We start from the raw sequence: 22,524 nt of genomic DNA, 5'->3' as shown, positions 1-22,524 counted from the left end.
AATTCTTGAAGGCCAGTGAATCAAAATTGTTTTTGTGGCCTTCCTTTATAAAAATATTTACTTTTACAATCAGCGCAATAATAGTTTTTTTAAAAAAATATATTCTTCTGGTTATTCATCAAAAAAGACCATAAAATAGTATATAAACATGTTTGTTAGAAAGAAGTTAATTGTTTTTGTGTTATGTTCTATTTTAAAGTGGGCATGTGGAAATTTTATAAATTACGACACTGAAAGTACTTTGACAGATAAAATGAACAGTGAATCCATGATTTTATCACATCAAGAGTTTACATTTAATAATCCAGTTTCTTTGCTGGATCTTCCTTTAAATTTGGACTATATAATACACCCGAATAGGTGGGAGTGGTGGCATTGAAAACTAGTGAGTACCCACATGATTTTTTATGTTATGTTTTTTAAAAATTATTAAATTATTATTTGCGGCTGTCTTTTCTGCAAGTTTTTTAATTGAAAAAGCATGGACGCATTAATTAAAGGATTACTTTCGGTTTGCCGCAATAACATTGAACACAGAACAGTTTCTGAGTTATACGTACGCAAGAACGAAAAGTAAGTTATGTCAGCGAATTTCATGAATAAGAAAACAGCAAAAGTAACGGATCGCAACTTGAATTGAATCCCCATTTTAATTATTTTAAGCAAGAAGTCTATTAGAAAAATCATGTTTAACATCAAGATTACTGCTATCCCTAAACCTTAAAGCAAGAAATTAATTTCCAAAATTTGAGACTATTGGTGTACAAAAACGTTTATCCCTGAAAACGATTGACATATGTATCGCGAAATATATTGAATTACTCAACTTTATTATTAATACAATATTTCAAGAAATCTTCATATTTATCTTAGAATGAAATGACGTAGCAATGGATAGATATACTTATTAAACGCCTGATTAAAAAAAAAAAAAAATCCTAAAAAAAAAATATGAGAGAAATTGAAGATAAGATGAGTTTTAAGGGGAGCTGAGATTGTATAAATAAGATACGAAGTATGTGGTGACAATTTAATTTAAAAAGATATCTCTAGTTATTCATTTCACATTTCTTGAGAAAACTTTTTTTTAAGTGCAATGAAAACTGCAATTGTGTTGATTTTCGTCTCTTGTTATTTGTTTATAGTTCAAAGTACTGATGAAGTTAAGGACATGGAAATAGTTAAAATACCTGCACCAACATTAAGATCCTTAAAGAAGTTCATCTCTATGAAAACAAAATCTACTGATGACAGACCAACTGGGTGGATATTGTTGTTCAAAGGTAATTCAAAACATAAAATTAGAAAACATCATGGAAGAATGCGACCCTGTCCCAATGGTATGAAAATTGATCATATGGGCAATTGTAGAAAACCATGGAATTGAAAGAAGAACTTTTTTCGTTGAATTTTCTTGATATAATTTTTGTCATATTCTTATTTTGACAAAACATCGTGAAAGTCGATGAAAGCAAATGTTTGAAATATCATTTTTTTAAATTTCATTACTGATTGTATTGAATTGTTTTCGGAACCTCTTGCAAGTTTAGTTCATAATCTAAACTTCATTAGACGGGTCAAATTCATACAAGTGGCTTGATTCACTCATGAAAAAAAATCGCCAGTGAAAATTATAATGGAATCACCAATCAAAATAATGTGACTCTTTTTCATCCAAAAATGTGTTAAAAATTTTGTATTGATTATATGTAATTCTCCTGTTTTTATTATTATTTATTAATTATGCCCAATTTCATGTTCAAGTCATACTTAATATACATTGTTGGCTTTAGTTCTTCTTGTGTAAAGCTATTGAACAAAGCTCTTAATTGTGCGTGTGATCTTTAATTTGCGTTTTTTTATTTTGAGAGTTAAACATATTTTTTCCGTGAAAAGATCACGCTTATATTTTTAAGAACACTAAAAAGTTTATAAGACGACTTTTACACTCTTTTTATTGAGATGAAACCAGATTGGTGAACAGCCAAATACGAATTCGCAAAGAAATCTCTAATAGGTTCCTAAGAAGAAGGTCCAAGTCGGAACGTCTGCTTGCTGTATTAGATGACTAAGAAGTTCTCAAAATATAGTTTTATTTTTGAGCAAATCACAATATTAGATAGCACAATACTGTTTATTTTACTTCATAATTCAACTATTATTTATTTGCTTGTTTTAATTGAGTAGATCTACATATGATGCTCTATGATTTGTTTTGTTTAAGTATTCAATTAAAACTTCCAAATAGTGCTCTAATATTTAAATAATTGCAGTGAGGTTTGATAAAATAAAAATATTTTTCCATTGCTTAAAAAAAAATGAGGCAGGTATTTTATGTTTGGGAAATTAAAGTAGAGTTAATACTCTCCTTGGAATATTCAATTCTTTAGAAAAGCAATATTCGGAGATTCGTTTTTAAAAATAATTTCTAAAGATTAAAATGTAAAACTTAGTTTTAACTTTAAAAATTGTTAAGTTGAAGTTGTAATGTAAATTTTAAGTTTTTTAATAGGCTGACCTTACACTTAGCTTAATGTGAACAAAAAATGTAGAGGGTGAAGTTAATTTTATTGAAAAATAAAAGACTTTTTTGTTTTAATTCTTTTAATTTCATCTTTTTTATTCCATTCTACACAAACTTACAAATACACAATTGAGGGAAGAAGTACATTCAATGGTAACTCATCAATATACATTATGTATATACAAATACATGAAGTAAAATTTATTAGAAAAATAGAAAAATTGTTTATAATCCATTAACGGTTTCAAGAAAGCTGATGGGACCAATTTAGCTTTTACTCTTTTGTTGTTCTTCTGTAACTTTAAGTAGGAACCACATAATCAGAAAGAACTTTTGGGAAGGGGACGAGAGAAGTATTTCGACATCCATTGTAACGAAGAAATAAATTTTTGTTTTTTTTTTTATCAGTCTATTTATTTGTTTTTAAAATGTAAATTTATATTTAGGGATATTTTAATAAAATAGAAAAAATGAAAATAATAACACATCAATATTAATAATCCAATTGTAAATACTTCATTTCTTTATTATTTATTTTTTATTTGTGCCATAGACCTTTTAAATGGACATTATATCGTATGACAACAAATTGTACACATAGAATCTAAAATCATGGAAAGAAATTTTTAAGGCATGATTGGTGCATGAAAGCACACTGTTGTTAAAAAACATCCATCATATATGCTAAGATTAAAACATATCCCATGTTTTTGATTTTATTTGGAAGCAAAATGACTATTTTATACTCCTTTAATGAATGATAAATATATTATAGGTTTGTTGCTGTTCGTTCTGAAATTTGGAGTAACTATTGTTTCGAATTTTTTTCCTTTTTTTGTATTAACGGAATCCGTTCACTAATCTACTTAATGTATTTTTACTATTGAATAATTATAACTATTCTTTAATTTTTTCATAACAGTGCAAAAAAAGGAAGTTCAGCAATCCCGTTGAGACCCTCTACTTTTAGAAGTAAGAACTTCATTAACTACCGCACTTATTTCAGTTCATTGCGATTTTCTCGAAAATAAATGCTCAGATTTTTTAAACAGAAAGGCATTAAAAGTAAGTAAAGTAGCGATACATGCTATGTTAAGAAGCATTAATCGCTTTGTAGAAACTCCAAAATAAGAAAAGAAGTGTCTAAACTGAAGGGGTTCTTTTTTTAATACTTGATAATCTTCTGAGTTTGTTTTTTGTTTTTTAAAGCAATGATTATCCTTAAACTTAGGTAAACAGATTAATTGGTTGCAGCACATTAGTTCACTCCTCTGCATTCGAATAATGTATTTCGGCGTTTTTAAATACAACCCTAAGTGTAGGTTTGATTATACTGGTATATTCTATGTTCTCATTATGTAGCATTGATCATTAGTTCTGCTTCAAATGTCGATGCTATCATTACTAGCCTTTCGAGATATCAAACCAAAGTACGGTAAGCTCCTGGCTTACTTTATCTATCAGTGTTCAATCTTGAATCACCAAACGTTCTGAAATTTACGCTTTTTGATCTCTTGTAAGGTTGGAACACTTTGAATTTAGGATCCATTATGTCAAAGATACGAATCGCTTTTATTTTCTTCATCTTATTTATGTAATCGTCATTGCCTACCAGACATTAGTTTGTCCATTCAGTAATCTATTGCTCAGCGTGACTATACCTTGATTAAAGATGTTAGGGTAGATTGAAAATATTCTTTTAAGCCGTGAAAGCATGGTACTGCTTCTAACCCAACCACGCAAGCAAGTCTTTGAATAATACCATTGATTACTCTGATCCAACGCTCTGGAAGGATTTCATTTTCCTACTAAGGATCCTATAGGAAATATTTAGGAATAAACAAACAAACATGTTATGGGTCCTTTCTAGCGCCATGCCCGACTTCTTCATTTATATGTATCACAATTAGTAGCGAGGCACATCTACTTAATTGCTCTAAAACAATAGCACATTTTGCCTATCAATGGAAACCCTTACAGCAACTTGATCGTTTCAGGGTCGATATAACTGAAAATTTTATCTCAAGGTTTTAATATTTTATAACCCTGTTTGCTCCATATTGTTATAATTAAATTTATTTATTTTATTTGGAAGAAGATACTCCAAATTACAAAATGAACGTACAATATGAATCTATAATAATTTACCAAATTCAAATCCAACCTTTCAGAAACATTAAAAAAAATAATAAAATAAGAATTATGTACAATTTTTTAAAAATAAATAAACTGCCTTCATCATTTCTTTATAAAATATTTGTTTTTTCACTTTTAGTAAAGATTACAAAATGGTGATTTTTTTTAACTTTTATTGCCTGAATATTTATACTTTGATATGTACATTGTTTCATATTGTAAACATATTTTCAGTTCATTATACACATAATTCATGTTTTTAAACACTTATCTTTCACTTAATAATCTTATACTAAGTTTCATTTATACAAGGTTCAAGAACACTGGAGCACTATACCGTTATTAAACACGTTATTTTACATACTAAGTATCTTCCTATCAATAAAAAATAAATAAACTAATGTGTAAAAAAATTCTTTAAAAACACTACATGTTTATTGCATTTTTTACACATTTATTATTGAGAGCCGATAGACTATAAAAACCGTAATCAACATAAGCTTATAAATTTTACTTTACTGCGCATTGTTAATTTTATTATGGCACAATTAACAAGGTTTATTCTACCTCATAATTTATTTGCTTTATTTGTAATACTTTTAGCTACAATTTAGCTTCTTTGTTTTTTTTTATTAATTTACTTTCAACTATTTATAAGTAGGCCAACTAACTACTTTATTTACAAGAAATTAAGAAAACAAACCAAAAATATTTAAATTTTGGTGGGATTTTCATTTTTTACATACAATATTTTACTTCCGGATATGTAACCTAATATTTATCACTAATTTATTTTAGGGTGTCGCTTCTTGAAAATCTAAATTATAGATATATAAGATTACTACAGTTTAGAAAAATGAAAAAGTATTCCTACAGATTTTCCGGCAGGACAAAAACAAAGTGAAGAATTAGAGAAAGCAGTCAAAAGCGAGCGGCCAAAAAGTTATTTTGTTTCTTATTGATTAATGCCTATTATTTCAGACGGACTTTAGGTCCAAAAACCGATCAGGATTAACGCGACTTGTAAAAACTAAAGAGTAATAAAAAGTATGATTAATATAACCACATAAGAATCATTATTTACATTATCCTAATCTTATATTAAAGAAGTTTACGTCAGGCAAAAACCACTGAAAACCTTAATCGGGATTACGGACAGAATTTAATTTTAAGTCAGATTGTAAGGAATGTAATATTTTTTTTCGCTATCTATTAAAGCACTGTTTTTTTATAAAGGAACATATACTGAAAAGTTAATGTGAAGATTTGCAGAGTCGTGAAAAACTGATGTCCACTGATTTTAAGAATCAGAACTGAGATCATTGAGCTGAGTCTAGGAAATCGATTTAGCTATAGTTTTATTTAGACAAGCTTTGTTTTTAATGAGCCAAAACTCTGCAAACAGAGTAAATAATAGAGTTCTGTTAGCTTCGTTTAATAAGCCAATGTGCTGAGAGGTAAAGCTCAAATCAGGAGGTTTCTATGATAAGAAGATTACAATGAAGAAGCCACACCCTGCGCGTAGTGTCCATAGCACACCCTACGTGTGAGCAATTCAGCGTAATGTTGAAAGCACATCACTATGTACGAGGTAAACATAATATAAGTTTTTAATTAGCTTATCTTTTTAAAATAACAATCGGCTTCGAAATTATATTTTATAATATAATGTTTTATCACTTTATTGTTTCTTAGTTAAAACAACCTAAATCTTGAAATTTCAAAATAGAAATCAAAAATTTATTCTATTTATCTACTACTATATATTACACAATACATCTGTACAAAATTTACACATTTAAAGGATATTTTTTATTTGATTATTATCAATAGAGACATATCTAACAAAAAGGTATAAATTAATGAATAAAATAAATTAATAATCCAAAAATTAAGACATAAAATCATAACAATGGACAATTTAGCAAAGTTTATTCATTGCTATTTTAGTTGATATGATTATTAATTTAAACAGTTCTTATTGATATGAGTCACTAGCAGACGTAGCAAGCGAACTTACTTTTATATCCATTAATCACTTTATTTTTTTAATCTTTCAAATGTAATAATTTAAATCCTACAATTTAGTCAGTCTTAAAAAAGATATTTAAAATATGTGGCTCAGTTGACTAGGAGCATTTCATGTGATGAACAAATAGCGAAAGATCACGAGTGAGATGATGGTTCACTTTTGGAAGAATTATGATATAATGGCTGATATTGATTATAGGCTGGTGGTGGAGGTGTAAAGGTTGATAACGTGTGGACGGGGTTAGTTTGTAACCTCCAAGCAGACAACCTGCCTGCCTGCTGTTGATGGTGTTGTTGCTGCTGCAACTGTTGAGCTGTGACTACGTCTGGTGGAGGAGGTGGTGGTTTCTCTGGAGTCGCACTTCTTGACTTTAACACCTGCGGTCGCGACAGATGAAAACTTTTATTCTGATGCCTTAATGTATTTGTATGATGTCCTATTAAATGATCTTCTTCACAACAGCCTAATTCAGAAACAGCTTTTCGTCCACATTGGCTTACTATCAAAGACGATGGTTTGCCAATATTGCTACCCCCTGAAAAAACCATAAAAATATCAATTAAAATATGTAAAGTTTACTAAATACTCAAAAACCTGTGTCTTTATTATATTTACCTTGAGGATAATCATTGCAGACATAAGTATCTGAATATATATTTGAGTTGTAAAATGTATTTTGTGGGGAATAGGAATGATCCCTACCTTTATCACTTCCTTGTGGGCAAATCTGCACCCAGCCCTACAATAGAAACACAGTTTTTATTACCACTTGAGCTTAGTTTAAAACGACTATTAAAAAACGTTCTAAAAAATATAATTTATTACAGAAGACAAAGAGTTTTAAATTGTAGAGAACGTTAGGTTTAAGCATGATAATATATAAATGGAACTTGCAGTCATGGGTCATAAATGATTATAAAAACTCCTATGAATATAAAACTTAGGCATTAGATTGACTCAAATATTTAATATTTAATAATTCATTGTCATTTTCTTTTTTGATTATTTTTTTTTAACACGAGAATGACCTGATTTCTTGCCCGTAAGATGGTGTGCCAAATCATTATTTTTTTAAGATTTTTTTTTTCCAAAATACCAGGATAATAATCAAACAATTGTAGGTATTCTATCCACGAAATTAAAAGGAAAAAATTAATGATTAACGACCATTCCATGAGGAATAGTAAAATAAAAAATTGTTAGAAACAACGATCGTTGAAAGTAACTTTAACAGCTTGCACAAGCCAAACAAGACTTCCTCATAAATATTTTGTAGAGCGTTAAGTTCTAACAATGGAGATGCAAATAAATAAAGTGGAATACGAAAGAGAGGTGCCTAAGAAGTTTTTCAAAATTAGAAAAAGAGTATGATCTTTAAAAGAAGTTTTCAATTAAAGAATTCTAGAGCACAAAATCATAACAGGAGTGATGATTGTGTCCTAAGTTATTTTAAAAACAGAATGTCAAAAATACTAACAGATGGCATCCTGTTCGGAGCTGATTTCCCAGTATATTTTGGCACTAAAGTCGTCGTGGCATAGGGTGCAGGAGAAGTGGGTCCTTCAAGTTCTTTTTTTCCTTGAAATGTTGACAAGGAACCACTATGTACAGCGTCTACTTCGGCGTAATCGGCTGGTTCTAGTAGATGATTAGCACAGTCTTTATCACTCAGTTCGGAATGACGCCATGATGCTGCTCGATTGGGTTCTATCCACAAAGTTGAATCGTGTGGATGTGGCACTAAAGCTGTAGACATGGGATGAGGCAGACCTACGGCAGCTTTTAAACTTAACGGTGTAGCCAATATTCCTCCATTTGAGCGAGAATCTGAATAAAATTGAAATAAAAAAAACGTTAATTAATTTATTTAAATACCAGAGAAAAGAATATTGATGAAGATAAAAGCCCTAATACGGAACAATGAACATCTATCATCAACAACAAAGCAACAAACAGGAATCTTATAAACACCAAACTGAAGAGTCACCATTCAACCCTTCAGTAAATAATGAAATTACTGAATGTCAATAAAAAATTATTTAACAACCAAGATTATCCTAGATAATATTTTAAAGCTTTGTAAATAATACTACAGATATAACTAACCAGGTAGAGTTGTCTTTTTCGTAAGAAGCTGTCTCCTTCTAACCAGAAGCATGGCACCAAACAGCAATAACATTACAGCTACCATACTTCCTAGCAACGCCATAAACCATGTCTCTGTCAAAAAATCATTCTGACCAGGACCAAGTCCTGGATGTTGTCCAATTGGTTGCCTAGAAACATGATTGCTAACATGAAATGGGTTTAAGATCATCTTTAGGTTCTTATTTAAGAAATAATAATAAAATGTTGAAATATATAGGTAAGGAAGAAAAATTGGAGAACCTAATAAAATAAGAAAAATAAGTCAAGATTCATACCGATGATGCTGGTCTCTAAAAACTTGTCTTGATGCAGGATCTAGGCGCAGAGTTGCTGGATTTGTGAACGGCCCCAGACCGGCTCTAGTTCCCGCCGCTACTTCAACTGTATAAACTATTCCTGATGATAGATTTGTTAGCAATAATGATGGAGTTCCAGCATTTACTGTCACGTTGTTCAAAACAGTTCCATTTATTAAATCTCCTCCTCTTACAATAACCTGAAATTAAAATAAATAAAGAAAATGTATCTCTTTAAAATTTTCCTTGTATAAAATGTTTAAGATTATCTCAAATTTTAATGGGTACCTGATATGTACGAAGGATTCCATTGTGAGCTGTTTGCGGCGGAGGTTTCCATTTTAAGTATACTGCACTTGTGTTTAATAGCACCGCTTCCAATCCGGTAGGCGGTTCTGAGGGAACTATAATTTGAAACTCATTTAAATATCAAAGTAAATCGGTTTACAGGTATTAAAGGCAAAATGCAATATTTTAAACTGAGATTACCATCTTCCAAAGTTCGAGCAGTTCTAGAATTAGAAGGTCTGCCGTCTAGTGTTCTATAGAATGGAACCAGAAAAAATTGATATCTTGTAAATTTAGCTAAACCAGTAACAAGAAAACCAGAAGCTTCCCCTGCATGGAGTACAGTAAGCATATTTGTTGTCCTTGCTGGAGCGTCCAAACCTCTTGAGTATATGTAAAATCCTTCTACGTAATCAGCATTCATTATCTAAATTTAATTTAAGAAAGAGTTAAGTTGCTGAAAAACTTGAAGCATATTTCAGTGATTTATTCAAAATATTTTGAAAGGAGTCTTAAATCAGTGAAGAAACGCCGTTTTATAAAGAGATATTCGTGAGCTCCATCGGATTTTCATCATAAAAAGAATAAATATTTTGAGCTTTTAATTACTACAAATTATAACATTTGTAAAGAAAAAATAAGCTGCTAACCTCCCACACTATTTTGATAGAAGTAGAACTAAGTGGCTGAATGTGTGTTAATTCCACAATATGACCATTGGTAAGTGCAGCTCGGGCCTCTTTAATATGTTGATCATGTTCTTCATCAAGCCCGGAATTAACATCTAAAGTAGGCTGTGTAGGTTCTGAAGTTTGACTTGGCGCAGACAAACCATGAGAGTTTTCCGCTCTCACTACAAACATATAAGAAAGCTGAGCGCTCAGATGGTGTTGAGTGTAAGAAGGACCGGGAACCCTTCGACCAACTATTACCCATCCTCCGCTGCTGGAAGTACCGACCGGATTACTTGCGCCATCCACATTTCGACTGAACATTTCAATCTAAACAAGAAATATCATATAATTTTTATAATCATGCTTACTGCTTTAATTACAACTTATCACAAAGGCAAGACAAATATTTGTGTATATTCTCTGTGAACAAAGAGATATATTGTACAATGAGAATCTGTTTTTAAAATTATAGTAAGTACTTAAAAGTATTTATATTAAAATTTATATGGATGACGAAATCTATTTGAGTTAAAAAAATGGTTTTAGTATGTGTTTTAGTCGACATAACTTAAAAACTGCTAATTGCGGAGAGTTAAAATTTGATATTTTGATTACATGACAAAAGTTTTTGGTCAAAATCAGTAAACCGTATTTGTAATTAATTATTTATCAGTTGATTTCACCATTTCCTTTAACCTTTGTATACTTATTGCGTATGTATAGATCTATAACTGTCATATGAAACGCTTCCCAAGGAAAATCCTTCTTAAGACTGTTTTGGCGGAGAAGTGGAGTTAAGCTTCTCTAATCAATAATTTAGTGAAATATGTGGCCTCTTTTTCTGTTATTATATATATATGTATGAGTAGGAATAAAAATATTTAAATTGGGACAAACTCAGATCTACCATCACAAGGTGTCTCCAAGGACAATTGCAAGTAGTAATGAATGGTGGACCTCAATCTTACATCTCTTAATCTTATGGTTGAGTGATAGAAGGAAGACTACTTTAGAATATCTGGGGAAGATTTTAAAAAGAATTTGACGCCAGAGAATTTGACCTCAACCCAGTCAATGATGATTCCAAACGAAGGATGTTAAAGGGCGATGAAGAAACCATGCAGCCCTTTGGAGTAATCAACACTTTCTGACTAACATGGGCTTGAGAAGGCATTTGACTTCCGGAAAGCCAGCATAGTTACCGGAAAATAAAAGAAGATATATCCTCGGTTAGAAGAAGATAATGGTTAATCCAATCGGCCGATATGTCTCTCTTCCTGAGGCTTCCCTAGAGTGCGAAGTTACTACGAGTAGTAACCAGGTGTTGAAGCAGAATTTATACCTCTCTAAGAGAATTGAGAGATGGGGGTAAAGCAGCCTTAAGAGTCTATGCGATATGCACAATTATATATTTTAGGAAGGTTAATTCTGTAGAAAAACTATTATGGATTCGGTAGGTTCCACTATCACAGATTCAGTAAAACATTTATTTACAACAGTAAAAAGTTAGTGGGTAGTTTTCCTTTTAATTCTTACAAAGAAAATTCTATACCTGATAACCAATCAGCGAAGATGATCCGATCTTATTGTTCCTAGTCCAGGAAATAGTTATACTATTATGAGTTTTATTGACAATTATTGGCCTTGAAGGTGGTCCAGGAAACGTAGAAGGTTCTGGTGATCTGAAAAAAGCTATGTTTGGATTGGTTGGAGATTCGAGCCTTAAAAAAGCACTCCAAGTAGCTTTACCACTCCTTGATGATGCAACACACGTATAGAGTCCACTATCAGACTTAACCAGATCTATAAATAATTAAAATAGTGATCAGTTAGCTAAGCATACAGAAGTTAACAAAATAAAACATACCTATTTAAATTAATTTCACTAACCATTGATTTGAAGCGTGCCAGCCTCTGATATATTTATCCTAGACTGTGGCAGTACAGCCAGTCCGTCTTTATACCATGTTATTACTGGTTGTGGTTGACCCGAAGCGTTACAAGTTAGTGCAGCTACAGATTTTAATGGGAGAGTTTGATTCGCTGGACCAAGCACTATTACTGGTGGTGGATTTTCGTCTGGTGATGTGACACTTAATCTTGCTCGCCAAGTATCTGAGCCAGCTTGGTTCACTGCTGAGCATATCACTACGACTCCAGAGTCATTACGAACAACATTCTAAAAATTAAGGATTAACCAAATTTTAAATGCAGAAAATATCAATAAATTTTGATTTCCAAATAATTTTTAATAAATAATATGAAGTTTCACACTTTATCTTATAGATATACCCATGAAATTTCATTTCGAAACTTTTTTTAATTATTTTAAGACCTAAATTAATTTTTTTTTTGTTCCTGAGCCTCAAGCTGATAAACGTCCAAATATATGTCAAATTATTAGTCAACTAGAATAACTAGCAAAAGTTTGAACAAAATAAAAGCGATCTTATTGCGTCCTCTTCTTGCTTGTATTACAAAAGTAAAAGTAATCGCCTATTTTTTCAGGCCTGCTTTAATTCCAACAACCAAATTAGGTGTCGTGGACGAAGACGATTAGCAAATACACTTTACTACAAAGTTCTCATATTAAACATTGAATAAAGTCCAAGGAATCGAACTCAAGTACCAACAATACATCTTATCTTTGCAGATCTCGCCTCTAACCGCTCGGCTACCATGGCATCTTAATGTGTTAACGTGTTAATTAATAGTAATCTTTTTCATACCTGAAGAGACAATACAGCCTGTCCTTCTGGCGTAAGGGAAGCATGAAATCTGTCCATAGATTCACCAGGATATAATAATGTTCTGTTTCCTTCAATCGACCAGAAAACAGAAGGTCTTGGATTACCATCAACACCGCAGGTAAATAACGCATCATCGGCTACTTCAACGATCTGATCTGTAGGTTTCAATGTCACTACCGGAGGTGCTGCAGGGAAAAAATGATATTACTGTTAATTAAAGTAGATTCTTTATAAATTGCACAGTTTCTATAGATTATCTCGAGAGACTATTTTTAGAGACTCTTAAATAATATAAGTAGAAATGATCAGTGATACTTACAATGAACGGTTAAGGTTGCTGAAGCTGATACGGTTCCCACTCCATTGTCAGCTTCACAACTGTACTCGCCTTCATCTTCTGGGGTTACTGATTCTAATTTTAAGCTCTTATTATCTAGAGCATGAACGCGGCTTAGTGGCATTGGACCTCCGCCAGCGATTCTTTTCCAGATAACATCTGGTGTTGGATCACCTTCTACCATACATTCAAATACCACACTACCACCGGCCATTGTTATTGCATCTTCAGGACCTTGTACGATGTAAGGTTTCACTGTACATAAAAAGAATATATACACATATTTTAAATTTCTACTTGACAATGCAACTAAATAATATTTTATATCAATATGAAAGTCGATATTTAGAGATAACTAAGAATTATATTTTTGTTGCAAATAAAAACAAAAACCTACCGTGAACTCTAAGATGTGCTACAGCAGATTCTCTGATACCAACTGTATTTTTTGCAATGCATTGATACTTTCCATCATCACTCTGTCTGACATCTTGAATAGCTAAATTGCCTCCATCAACTATTCTAATCCTAAAAATGGAAACATTAATTTTTTTAATTTCTTTCTTAATAACAAACAGAAAAATATCGAACCAAGAATTAACAATACCGTTTATTGAGATCAAAATCAATAATGTGGCCATTTCTTTTCCAGTAGACAGTTGGCTCAGGATGCCCTCTAGGTGGCCCGCACTCTAACAAAGCTGTCTCGCCTTGTGCTACTCTTAAGTTCTGAGGTTCTGCTCGAAATTCCTCTCGCAAAACTGAAAAAAAAAAAAAAATCTTAGAAATGATAATGTAATCTTTATAAACCAGCATTTGATTACAATAACAATTTAAAGCTCTCTCTTAAACAAGTGGTTAACCAAGTTTGGTCTAGAGTAGAGGAATCATTTCTTCTGTATGATAGATCTGGCAAGATATGGGCTGTTTCCCAAATGCTGGTATACTGCCGAAGACCCTAACTGTGGCAGAATATTTAATGTTTCAGGAATGTGAGACAGAAGGTAAAAGTAGAAGTCACTTTTTTTATATCTAACTCTCTGTTGATGTATGTAACTGAATCCGAAACCATGCCTAATTAAAAAAGCATACTATGATGGACAAAATCAACGTTAGAATTATCCAGCAGTGCTAACCCAAAAACGTATTATAGATAACCGCTTTTTAATTTTTTACAACAGCTATTAATCGGTCCACCCACTCTATAAACCACATAACCAAAATTTACCATTAAAAATGTTAAAAAATTGATGTTTTGAACTCAGAAGGGCGTGACATTTAGCTGCTTTTTGAATCCAATTTGCTCTCATACTTCCAAGATGAAACAAGAAAAAGATGTCGTTTAGTTCACAAGAAAGAAATGCTATACTTTCCAGATCGATAAGGACTATTAACCTTCACCTCTCCCTCTTTAAAAACATCACTCATTTTGAAAGAATATCAGGATTTTGAGGGAACCATTTTAAGGAATCATGTGCAGTTATTTTGTTTTTTATAGTAGGATTTCAGAAAAAGATCTTTGCAATTTTCCCCTAACAGTGGATTAGATTTTTCAAAGAATGATTTAATGAATATAATGCTCTTCTTGCATTAAAATTTTTAACACTCAGAGGTAAGTACCAGAGTTAAAAATGAATAATTTAATTTATAAAAAAATAAATACAAAGATATAAAAGTTCTCTTAAAGAAAAACTAAGTCTACATAAAAAAAAAAACTGAATTAATTACAAAATAGAGGAGTTCTTTTTTTTTTTTGCAAGTGCACATAATTAAGTTTAAATGGGTCCAACTGAGGGCGTAGCTGGGGCGGAGAAAGAAGTAGAGCTAAAGGGAGTAAATGGCCTGGGCGCCTCTTGGACCTTTTAAACCTCCAAGCATGAATATTTAAACACATTCGTCTCCAACATAACGCCGAATATTTATAGGGATTTAATGCTAATAGAGAATGAGAGGGCACGTGTAAGTTGGCTCAGATGCGGACAATTTCACCCATCCACGAATCATTACCTACACGGTCCGGACCTATAACCTCACTAGGTTGCACTCAGTTACTACCTCCTCCAGTACATCCAACACTGCTGTACTTTACATATTCTAGTCAACTCTGTTCCGAGTAGGTCCTTTTAAACGGATAATCTCACCCTAATCTTCTTTTTGATAAAAAATTAAGGAATAAAAAAAAGAAGGGTTTCCTACTGGAAGTTACCACTTTCTTAGTAGCTAAACCTTATCTTCTTCTTTCAATTCCTACATCTGGCAAAATAAATATGTTTCCTCTCTTTAAAGGAAGCATTAAATCTTTAGAATAACATATTTTCTGACCTTTGAAATAATAATTTTTTGTGGAAGATTCACACAATTTTCTAAATGGAGCCACACCAATGGAAACATTTTTTTGAAGCTCTCTAAAAAGGATGTACAAACTTATCTCTGTCTATAGTATATTAACACAATGTAGCGGCCCGGTTAGGCTTCCCATGAAGTGTTCTTTAAAAAAAATTAAAAAAAATCACTGAACCGCTATAGAACATTATTTTTTGCTAGCATTACAATTTTGAGGTAAAATAGCAGCGAACGAATGAACTTTGTGAACTATTTACTAACCTCTTTGACCGTAACTTTTTACAAAAAACGACTTCAAGAGATTAAGAGGTGAACTTTAAAAAACTATGATTATAAGAACATAGTATACGTTAAGGAAATATGTTACCTCATCATTTCCGTACGTATTGGACATTTGAAGACAATTTTTAATTTTTTTTTAAAACTGTTGTAAAATTGAATAAAAAATAAAGCAGATATTAAAATTTTATTGAATTGTTTCACAATTCTGTCGCTGGCATACTAATCAGAATATCATTAATCAAACTACTTTTCCAACAAATTAAATAATTTATTATTCCAGAAGCAACCAAATAAAAACAAAGAAAACTAAGATTCCTAAGAAAATAAAGAAAAACAATATAATTTAAAGTAAATTTCTATTGCATTAATAGATGCAGTTTGATTATGTAAATATTCATATATGAAATATACGGACAGTTAACTGCTGTGGATGGTCATTTTACATATAGTAATATATCATCCACATGAATAGACAATATTAGACTGGAGAGAAGCCAAATGGGAAATCGTTCTATGTATGATCACCATGTAATTTGGCATATAATCTCTGTTGTACATATGTTTTGTAATATCTGATCAGGCTCTTTATCATTTATGTTTACTAACAATTAAACATTTATGCATAAACTTGAATAAACGTAATTTGATTATCATTAAGAGTAACTGAAACAATTAGATAGAATTAAATGTTGGTTTAAAAGTAAAATTACATTATGGAACTGTTTGTTTTTATGGAAGCAGTCAAGAACAGTAGTGCACAAAAGATGGTTCGGATCAAATTTATTCTGAGGCGATGGACCTACAAATGCAATTTGACTTCACTTTAATAATTAATCATATTTTTTATTTGACTAACTAGATAAATTTATTTTGAACAAAAGGTTGTTTGGAAACCTTTCAGGGAATTTGGTAAACACCTCGTTCTACTTTTTTATTTCTAAAAAAATTCATAAAAAGGGTTAGAAATTAGTGAACTGATCCCAGGACGAGACCAGCCAAATTTGAGTTCAGCTGCCTGCCCTTGATTTTTTTATCCTTTCTAGGAGCCCCTTTCTAGCAAGTACTGTAAAATACAGCTCATTGTTCGGGATATGTTATTTTTGATACAACTGAACAATGTCCGGAGGCAGTTAATTTAATTTGTAATGCAGACTTAATATTTAAATAGTAAAAGTTGTCAAATGAAAGGTGAAAGGAGAAAATTCATACCAATTTCATAAAAAAATAATAAAATATAATGATAATTTCATAGAAAACACACTACTGAATAAAAAGGTGAGATATAAAAAGAGATTGAAAAGCAAGATATTAATTGGTGAATAAAGTTTGCTTTTCAATTGGTCAACCCGTCTGTGATTACTCTTAAAAATCGTTTTCTCCTCAGACTGTCTGGAAACATAGGCTGTTCCTCCAATGGGCTTTTACAGTTAACCTTTACTAAGGTAATCTAACTTATGTTTTACTTAATAATGAAGTATCAAACCGTAAAAGAAATGTGAACATGTTCAGAATCTCTTGAAAAAACTTTTTTGCTAATAACTAGACCAATGATTAGGAATGTTTAACAAAAGATCTAGTGATGCACTAAGTAAAACAGAAGAATGAACATAATTCTTCAATACTTTAGTAACCAGATCCCTGCGGACCATGATAAAAATGCTATTTTGTATTTAAATACAATAACAATGTTAAAGTGATGAAGTTAACTTGTAAGAAAATAGCAAATTTATGTATCTAAAAGCTGGGAGGAGTATAAGAAATAGTAGATACAAAGAATTGTTGAAGTACAGAGTGGAAGGACAGAGGTAGCAGTGGGAATAGGATGGAGAAACCGAAAAGTTCTCTCTGAAACTCACATAAAGTGAGACCCCTGAGAGCCTCTTCAAACACTTTGTCAAAGATAAAGGAAACTCTACTTTAAGGCCAACTCAGAGCATTTGTTCTCCACTTCAGATAACGTTTTTATTTGTTGATGAATCTTTACGGCAAACCACTTGTAATAACCTTCTCCCTATCATCTTCTGACATTTTTATCACTATTTTATCATAACATTTATAGAATAAGGGTTGTAACATTTATAGAATTTGTTTTCTATATTTTGATTTTTCTTCAATTTTACTTATTTATCAAGGAAGGTACTATTTTTTTTAAATAATTATCTTCCTTCTTTTTCTATTATTGGTTAAAAGAAGACATTGTGAATTTCTTTACCATTTTATCTCCAGGACATCATTAAAATATCTCTAAAACGAAAAGAATGGAAAGTTCAACACTTGATATCATATTGGAGGCTGCTTACAATCTGACAACCCCATTTAAATAGTATTTCAAAGATTAATTAAAGTGTTGCGCACTTTTTTACTTCTAATAATATTTATATCTTACTTATGCTTAATTTCTCACTGCAGAGCCCTACCCTGCAGTCACTGTATCGCAGAATACTTGCGTTCTAAGCCACATTAGTAGTTTTTTACAATAAACCAGAATTAACCAGCTGAATGTTATAAAATAAATAAAACAACTTGTTTTTTCTTTATAAAACCCTACTACAACAGTTTCCAATTCTGTCCAAACATCAAGTAATAATCTCTTTATCTAGAAATAGAAGATAACAATGTTTTATAATTAAGTTTGGGCTGTAAATGAGTAATCTCTTAATAACAACGTTTCAAAAGGAGATCTATATTAGAAACTAATAAAAGGGTTATAACGATTCACCTTACGTCGTAATAACATTGTAACTTCAATCGTAGCAAATCTATCCCCTTAATAGTCCATTTTAACGTTCAATTTTCCCCTTCTAACAAAATCTCTACTGGTACATCGTTTCCCTTTTCATCTACGAGAATATTCCAGATAAATTAAATACAAAATACTCTTCTCTGAAACTGTAACATATTCTGTTATTCGGAAATAATATTTCAATACAAATATTTGTTCTCAATATCAGAATAATTTGACAGAAGTAGACTTTTTTTTTTAACAAAAGTAGAGACTAAAGTATCGAATCTGCGTCTTTTTGAATGAATCACGGAATTAAAAAATATTAAGTTTACTGTATCTGTTTTTGCATTTACCACAATTTCATAGTTTTCGAGAACCACTTAGAGATACAATAGTTTTTCGTCAAATGTTAAATCATTTATGGCTATCATTTTATTTTTTCAGATAATTTGTTAACTCATGAAAGAGAAAAATATTTGTAGATTTGATGTATTGCTGTCCTTTTTCAACGTTCAAATCTTACTTTCCATGAGCACTGTATATCGCTGTAACGGATAATGGGCAGAGTTTAGCAAGCATTGAATTGTAAGAACTGAAGATCCACTGTATGAGAAGCAAGGCAAATTGTGTGACGAAGAAGCCACAAGCAAATCTATCTCAAATAACAATCCAAAATAATGCAATGATTAAACACCTTTCCACAGTACTTTTTAAATAAAACCTCAAATAAATTAGGTTTACATTAAATCAATACTTTTAAAAAATGTTCACTAACCAAAAATATAATTATTATTCGCACAACTAGGCTAGACCCAATGAATGCCTATGAATATTGAGAATGTTGTTGTTGGCAGAGAATTGTGGAAATTGAATGTTTTGAGTGTATTACCAGAGTAAACTGATTGGCATTCACAACATGGATGGTACATGTGTCCGCCGTGCCTAGCCAGTACTGCTGTGTTTATGCTGCCCTCCTCATTAATTATATCATTTCCTAACTAGTCTGAATGTTATTAGATTATTAGCGAAACAAATTAATACTATATTACAATATATAAATTAATTCAAAGATTGACCTTTATAAATTCTACTGTCAAAACTCTTTAAATTATTAACTGAAAATGGATAATAATGTCGAATGGATGGACATTTGTTCACATGACGAATAACTACTTTAGGTTATAATTGTTTTGCCATTATTATTACATCAGTTGATGAACCTCAACTATATTTTAAAAATTCATCCATATTTATATTAAACTCCGCTGGCTGGGGCTGATCCGGGCTAGCTACTTAACTCCCGTCTTAGCAGCCACTGAGATTTCTTTGAAGCATTCCTAAATAATGGTTTCATCACTTAGATTTTCTGGAGAAGTTTGAGGAAGGACAGGGTAGTCAGGAATAACTACTCCCTCTTATCAAGTTATCCTGAAGGAAGCTCCACCAATTAAAAGAAAATGGGAGACTTCTAGGTAGGATTTATTCTTCTCCAAATCTGGAACTCACAAGGAAGTCACAGAATGAGCGTAGGGCCGACAGAAAAGGGTAATAATATTCCAAATGGCTCCACAATCCTTTTCTGTTGCTTATAGTTGTGTTTTTCTTCTCTTTCATATTTTTTGAACTCTGGTTGGCTAGCTGGATGCCTTAGTGGGGAGGTTTTAGTTTTTTTTTAACTAATTGCCAAACGTTTCCAAACTGGACACGTGAAAAACTTCGGTGACTCAGATATGAGAAGTGGAATTACTATCTTCTATGAGCCTCGTAGCACTAAGTACTTCAAACACCATCTTAACCGCTGATAAGGTCACAGGGTTGTTTGAAAATTAGATTAAATCTTCTTACTTTTAAATTCAATCCTGCTTTAAAACAAAAAGAACAGTTACCATTGGTAGAAACTTTATGGAGGTTGTGGTTCTATCCAAACTTGTTAAATCTACCTCTAAAAGTATATGAACCAGAGGAAGCAACGCAGACAAATTCAAAACCAGAAGATAAAGCATGCTTAGAATTGTTTAAGAGCTACAGCTACCAAATCAGCGCTTAAAACATAAAAAGCAATATCACGCCATCCAACCTGACCGCTATCACGTTCACAGAGATGTTTCTAATATTATCTATGGAAATAAAGATAACCATAAATATTTGGGGGGAATAAACTTAATTAATCTACAAACAATGCCAATCATTCATTCATATCCTTCAAAATGTTGCGAAAATTGTTTAAAAAATAATAATAATAAATAGTATGTTGTTTACATACTGATAAAGAAGATAGATCAAGTATTTTATATTTTCTGAACAGGTAGAAATTAAAATTAATTAAGATACATTTAGTAATAATACTGGCAGTAGACAAATAGCTGCTTATTACACAACCGTCTGAAGTGTATATATTTGCTTTAAATTATTTCTTGTTTTTATTAGCTATATTCAATTGACGAACATTCATTTTAATGATCAATTAAAAAAAGTTTCAAGTGATTTTTCAATTTACAGCTTTAAACAAAATCCTTATTCTTCTAATCATAATACCAGATTATTTACAGTCATTCCAATTAATTCTGCACTGGAGTTTTAAATTTTCCATTAACCATTTGAAAAAAAACGATATAAATTATTATTCTCTTTATAAAAACATTTTTGTTAATTTATTTGGTACCATTTATAAGCAATAACGGAGGCATTAAGCTCTATAGGCCAGAAAATTATTATTTTTCATGAAACTAAGAATAGCAACATCAGATTGAATTAAAATGCATAGTTTATGTTTCTAACTTCTCAGAAAATATAATAAGAGACGACAAATAATAATCTTGATACATTATCCGTTGGCGTGCCACCTCGCTGTCATTTGTTTAGGTGTTGAACTTGGGTGAACTAACCCAGCAATAAATTAAACTGATTTAGCTCTATCAATAAGAAATTGATTATTATACCAGAATTTTCTAATTTCTTGATTGAAAAAGAGAACACGATTTTAAATGTATAAATCATTTCTTAATAAGAGCACTTATCAAAAAAAGAGCGATGACCCTACTTGTTTTAATTAAAACATGAAGTGTGGATGGGAATTTAATTGGAGAAATTATATTCATTAATAAATATGTACGAAAAATAATTTATAATAAAAAATTGAAATCCATTAAAGGGGAACCGAGCGATATTCCAAGTTAAGAATTTTAATTTTATCTCAAGTTTGTGCAGATTGCAAAAAAAAAAATAGAAGAACTTCGGTTGGTTTTAATATCTAATTTTCTGTCCCACTTACTACTTAAAAGATCATTAGTTTTAATAAATATTAGTTTAGTTAATATTGACTTGTTCTTGATCATTTTCATTCATGCAACAATACCTAAATTAATGTAAATTCATTACTTAGTTTTTATCTCCTTAACAAAAACTTACAGTTTAAAATGTTAAGTATAAGGGTTGATTAAACGCCAAACAGCACTGTGTGCATTTTGGCGTTTAATCAACCCTTATACTTAACATTTTAAACTGTAAGTTTTTGTTAAGGAGATTTTTGTACCTTTTGGATAGATTTATTTATAGTTTTATAGAGGGTTGCAAACAATAACATATTTACACAGCATAAACATTTATGAATATATCCTCCCTCTCCTGGCTCTGCGTATAGTTAGCCTTTAGATCCTGAAACATAAGTAACTCCGACGGACCCTTCATCCTTTCTCACCTGGGCTTGGGACCGGCTTGGCGGACTTAGTCTGTCAGTTAGTTTAGTCACATATAAAAAATAAAACTACAACGAATATATAATATAATAAAGTAAGAGCAGACCATCGCTTTACTGTTATGCAGGGGAGCCCTAACCCTTTCATCCTCCCAAATTTTATCAATTCGAGCTAAGATTTACAGAGTTATCAGTAATAATAATATTGGATGGGGCCTTACATACATTGGGCGAACTCCCCTCCCAAATATGCACAGCGTCGAGACCTCTAAAATGCAAATCTACATAAAATTTT

General features: G+C 31.3%; 1 protein-coding gene across 2 annotated transcripts in view; it reads right to left on the bottom strand.

The window, feature by feature from the left end:
- Positions 1–2,587: 2,587 nt before the first annotated feature.
- Positions 2,588–22,524, bottom strand: part of LOC141454559 (roundabout homolog 1-like) — a 573,443-nt gene continuing 553,506 nt past the window's right edge. For both annotated transcript variants that reach the window (XM_074128930.1, XM_074128931.1), the window contains 14 exons: positions 13,793–13,946; positions 13,583–13,713; positions 13,168–13,440; positions 12,828–13,033; positions 11,989–12,277; positions 11,651–11,901; positions 10,075–10,425; positions 9,626–9,851; positions 9,425–9,540; positions 9,116–9,336; positions 8,799–8,968; positions 8,170–8,519; positions 7,308–7,431; positions 2,588–7,227 (listed from right to left, as the gene is read on the bottom strand). In XM_074128930.1, coding sequence (XP_073985031.1) covers positions 6,827–7,227; positions 7,308–7,431; positions 8,170–8,519; positions 8,799–8,968; positions 9,116–9,336; positions 9,425–9,540; positions 9,626–9,851; positions 10,075–10,425; positions 11,651–11,901; positions 11,989–12,277; positions 12,828–13,033; positions 13,168–13,440; positions 13,583–13,713; positions 13,793–13,946 — 3,263 coding nt within the window. In that variant the 3' untranslated portion in view covers positions 2,588–6,826. The remainder of the gene's footprint in view (positions 7,228–7,307; positions 7,432–8,169; positions 8,520–8,798; positions 8,969–9,115; positions 9,337–9,424; positions 9,541–9,625; positions 9,852–10,074; positions 10,426–11,650; positions 11,902–11,988; positions 12,278–12,827; positions 13,034–13,167; positions 13,441–13,582; positions 13,714–13,792; positions 13,947–22,524) is intronic.

Source organism: Rhodnius prolixus, unplaced genomic scaffold (genome assembly GCF_049639745.1).
Source record: "Rhodnius prolixus isolate KJV_2025 unplaced genomic scaffold, Rpr scaffold_9, whole genome shotgun sequence".
Classification (NCBI taxonomy): Eukaryota; Metazoa; Arthropoda; class Insecta; order Hemiptera; family Reduviidae; genus Rhodnius; species Rhodnius prolixus.
Note: the sequence above shows the minus strand (reverse complement) of the source record. Positions and strands in the feature narration are given on the sequence as shown.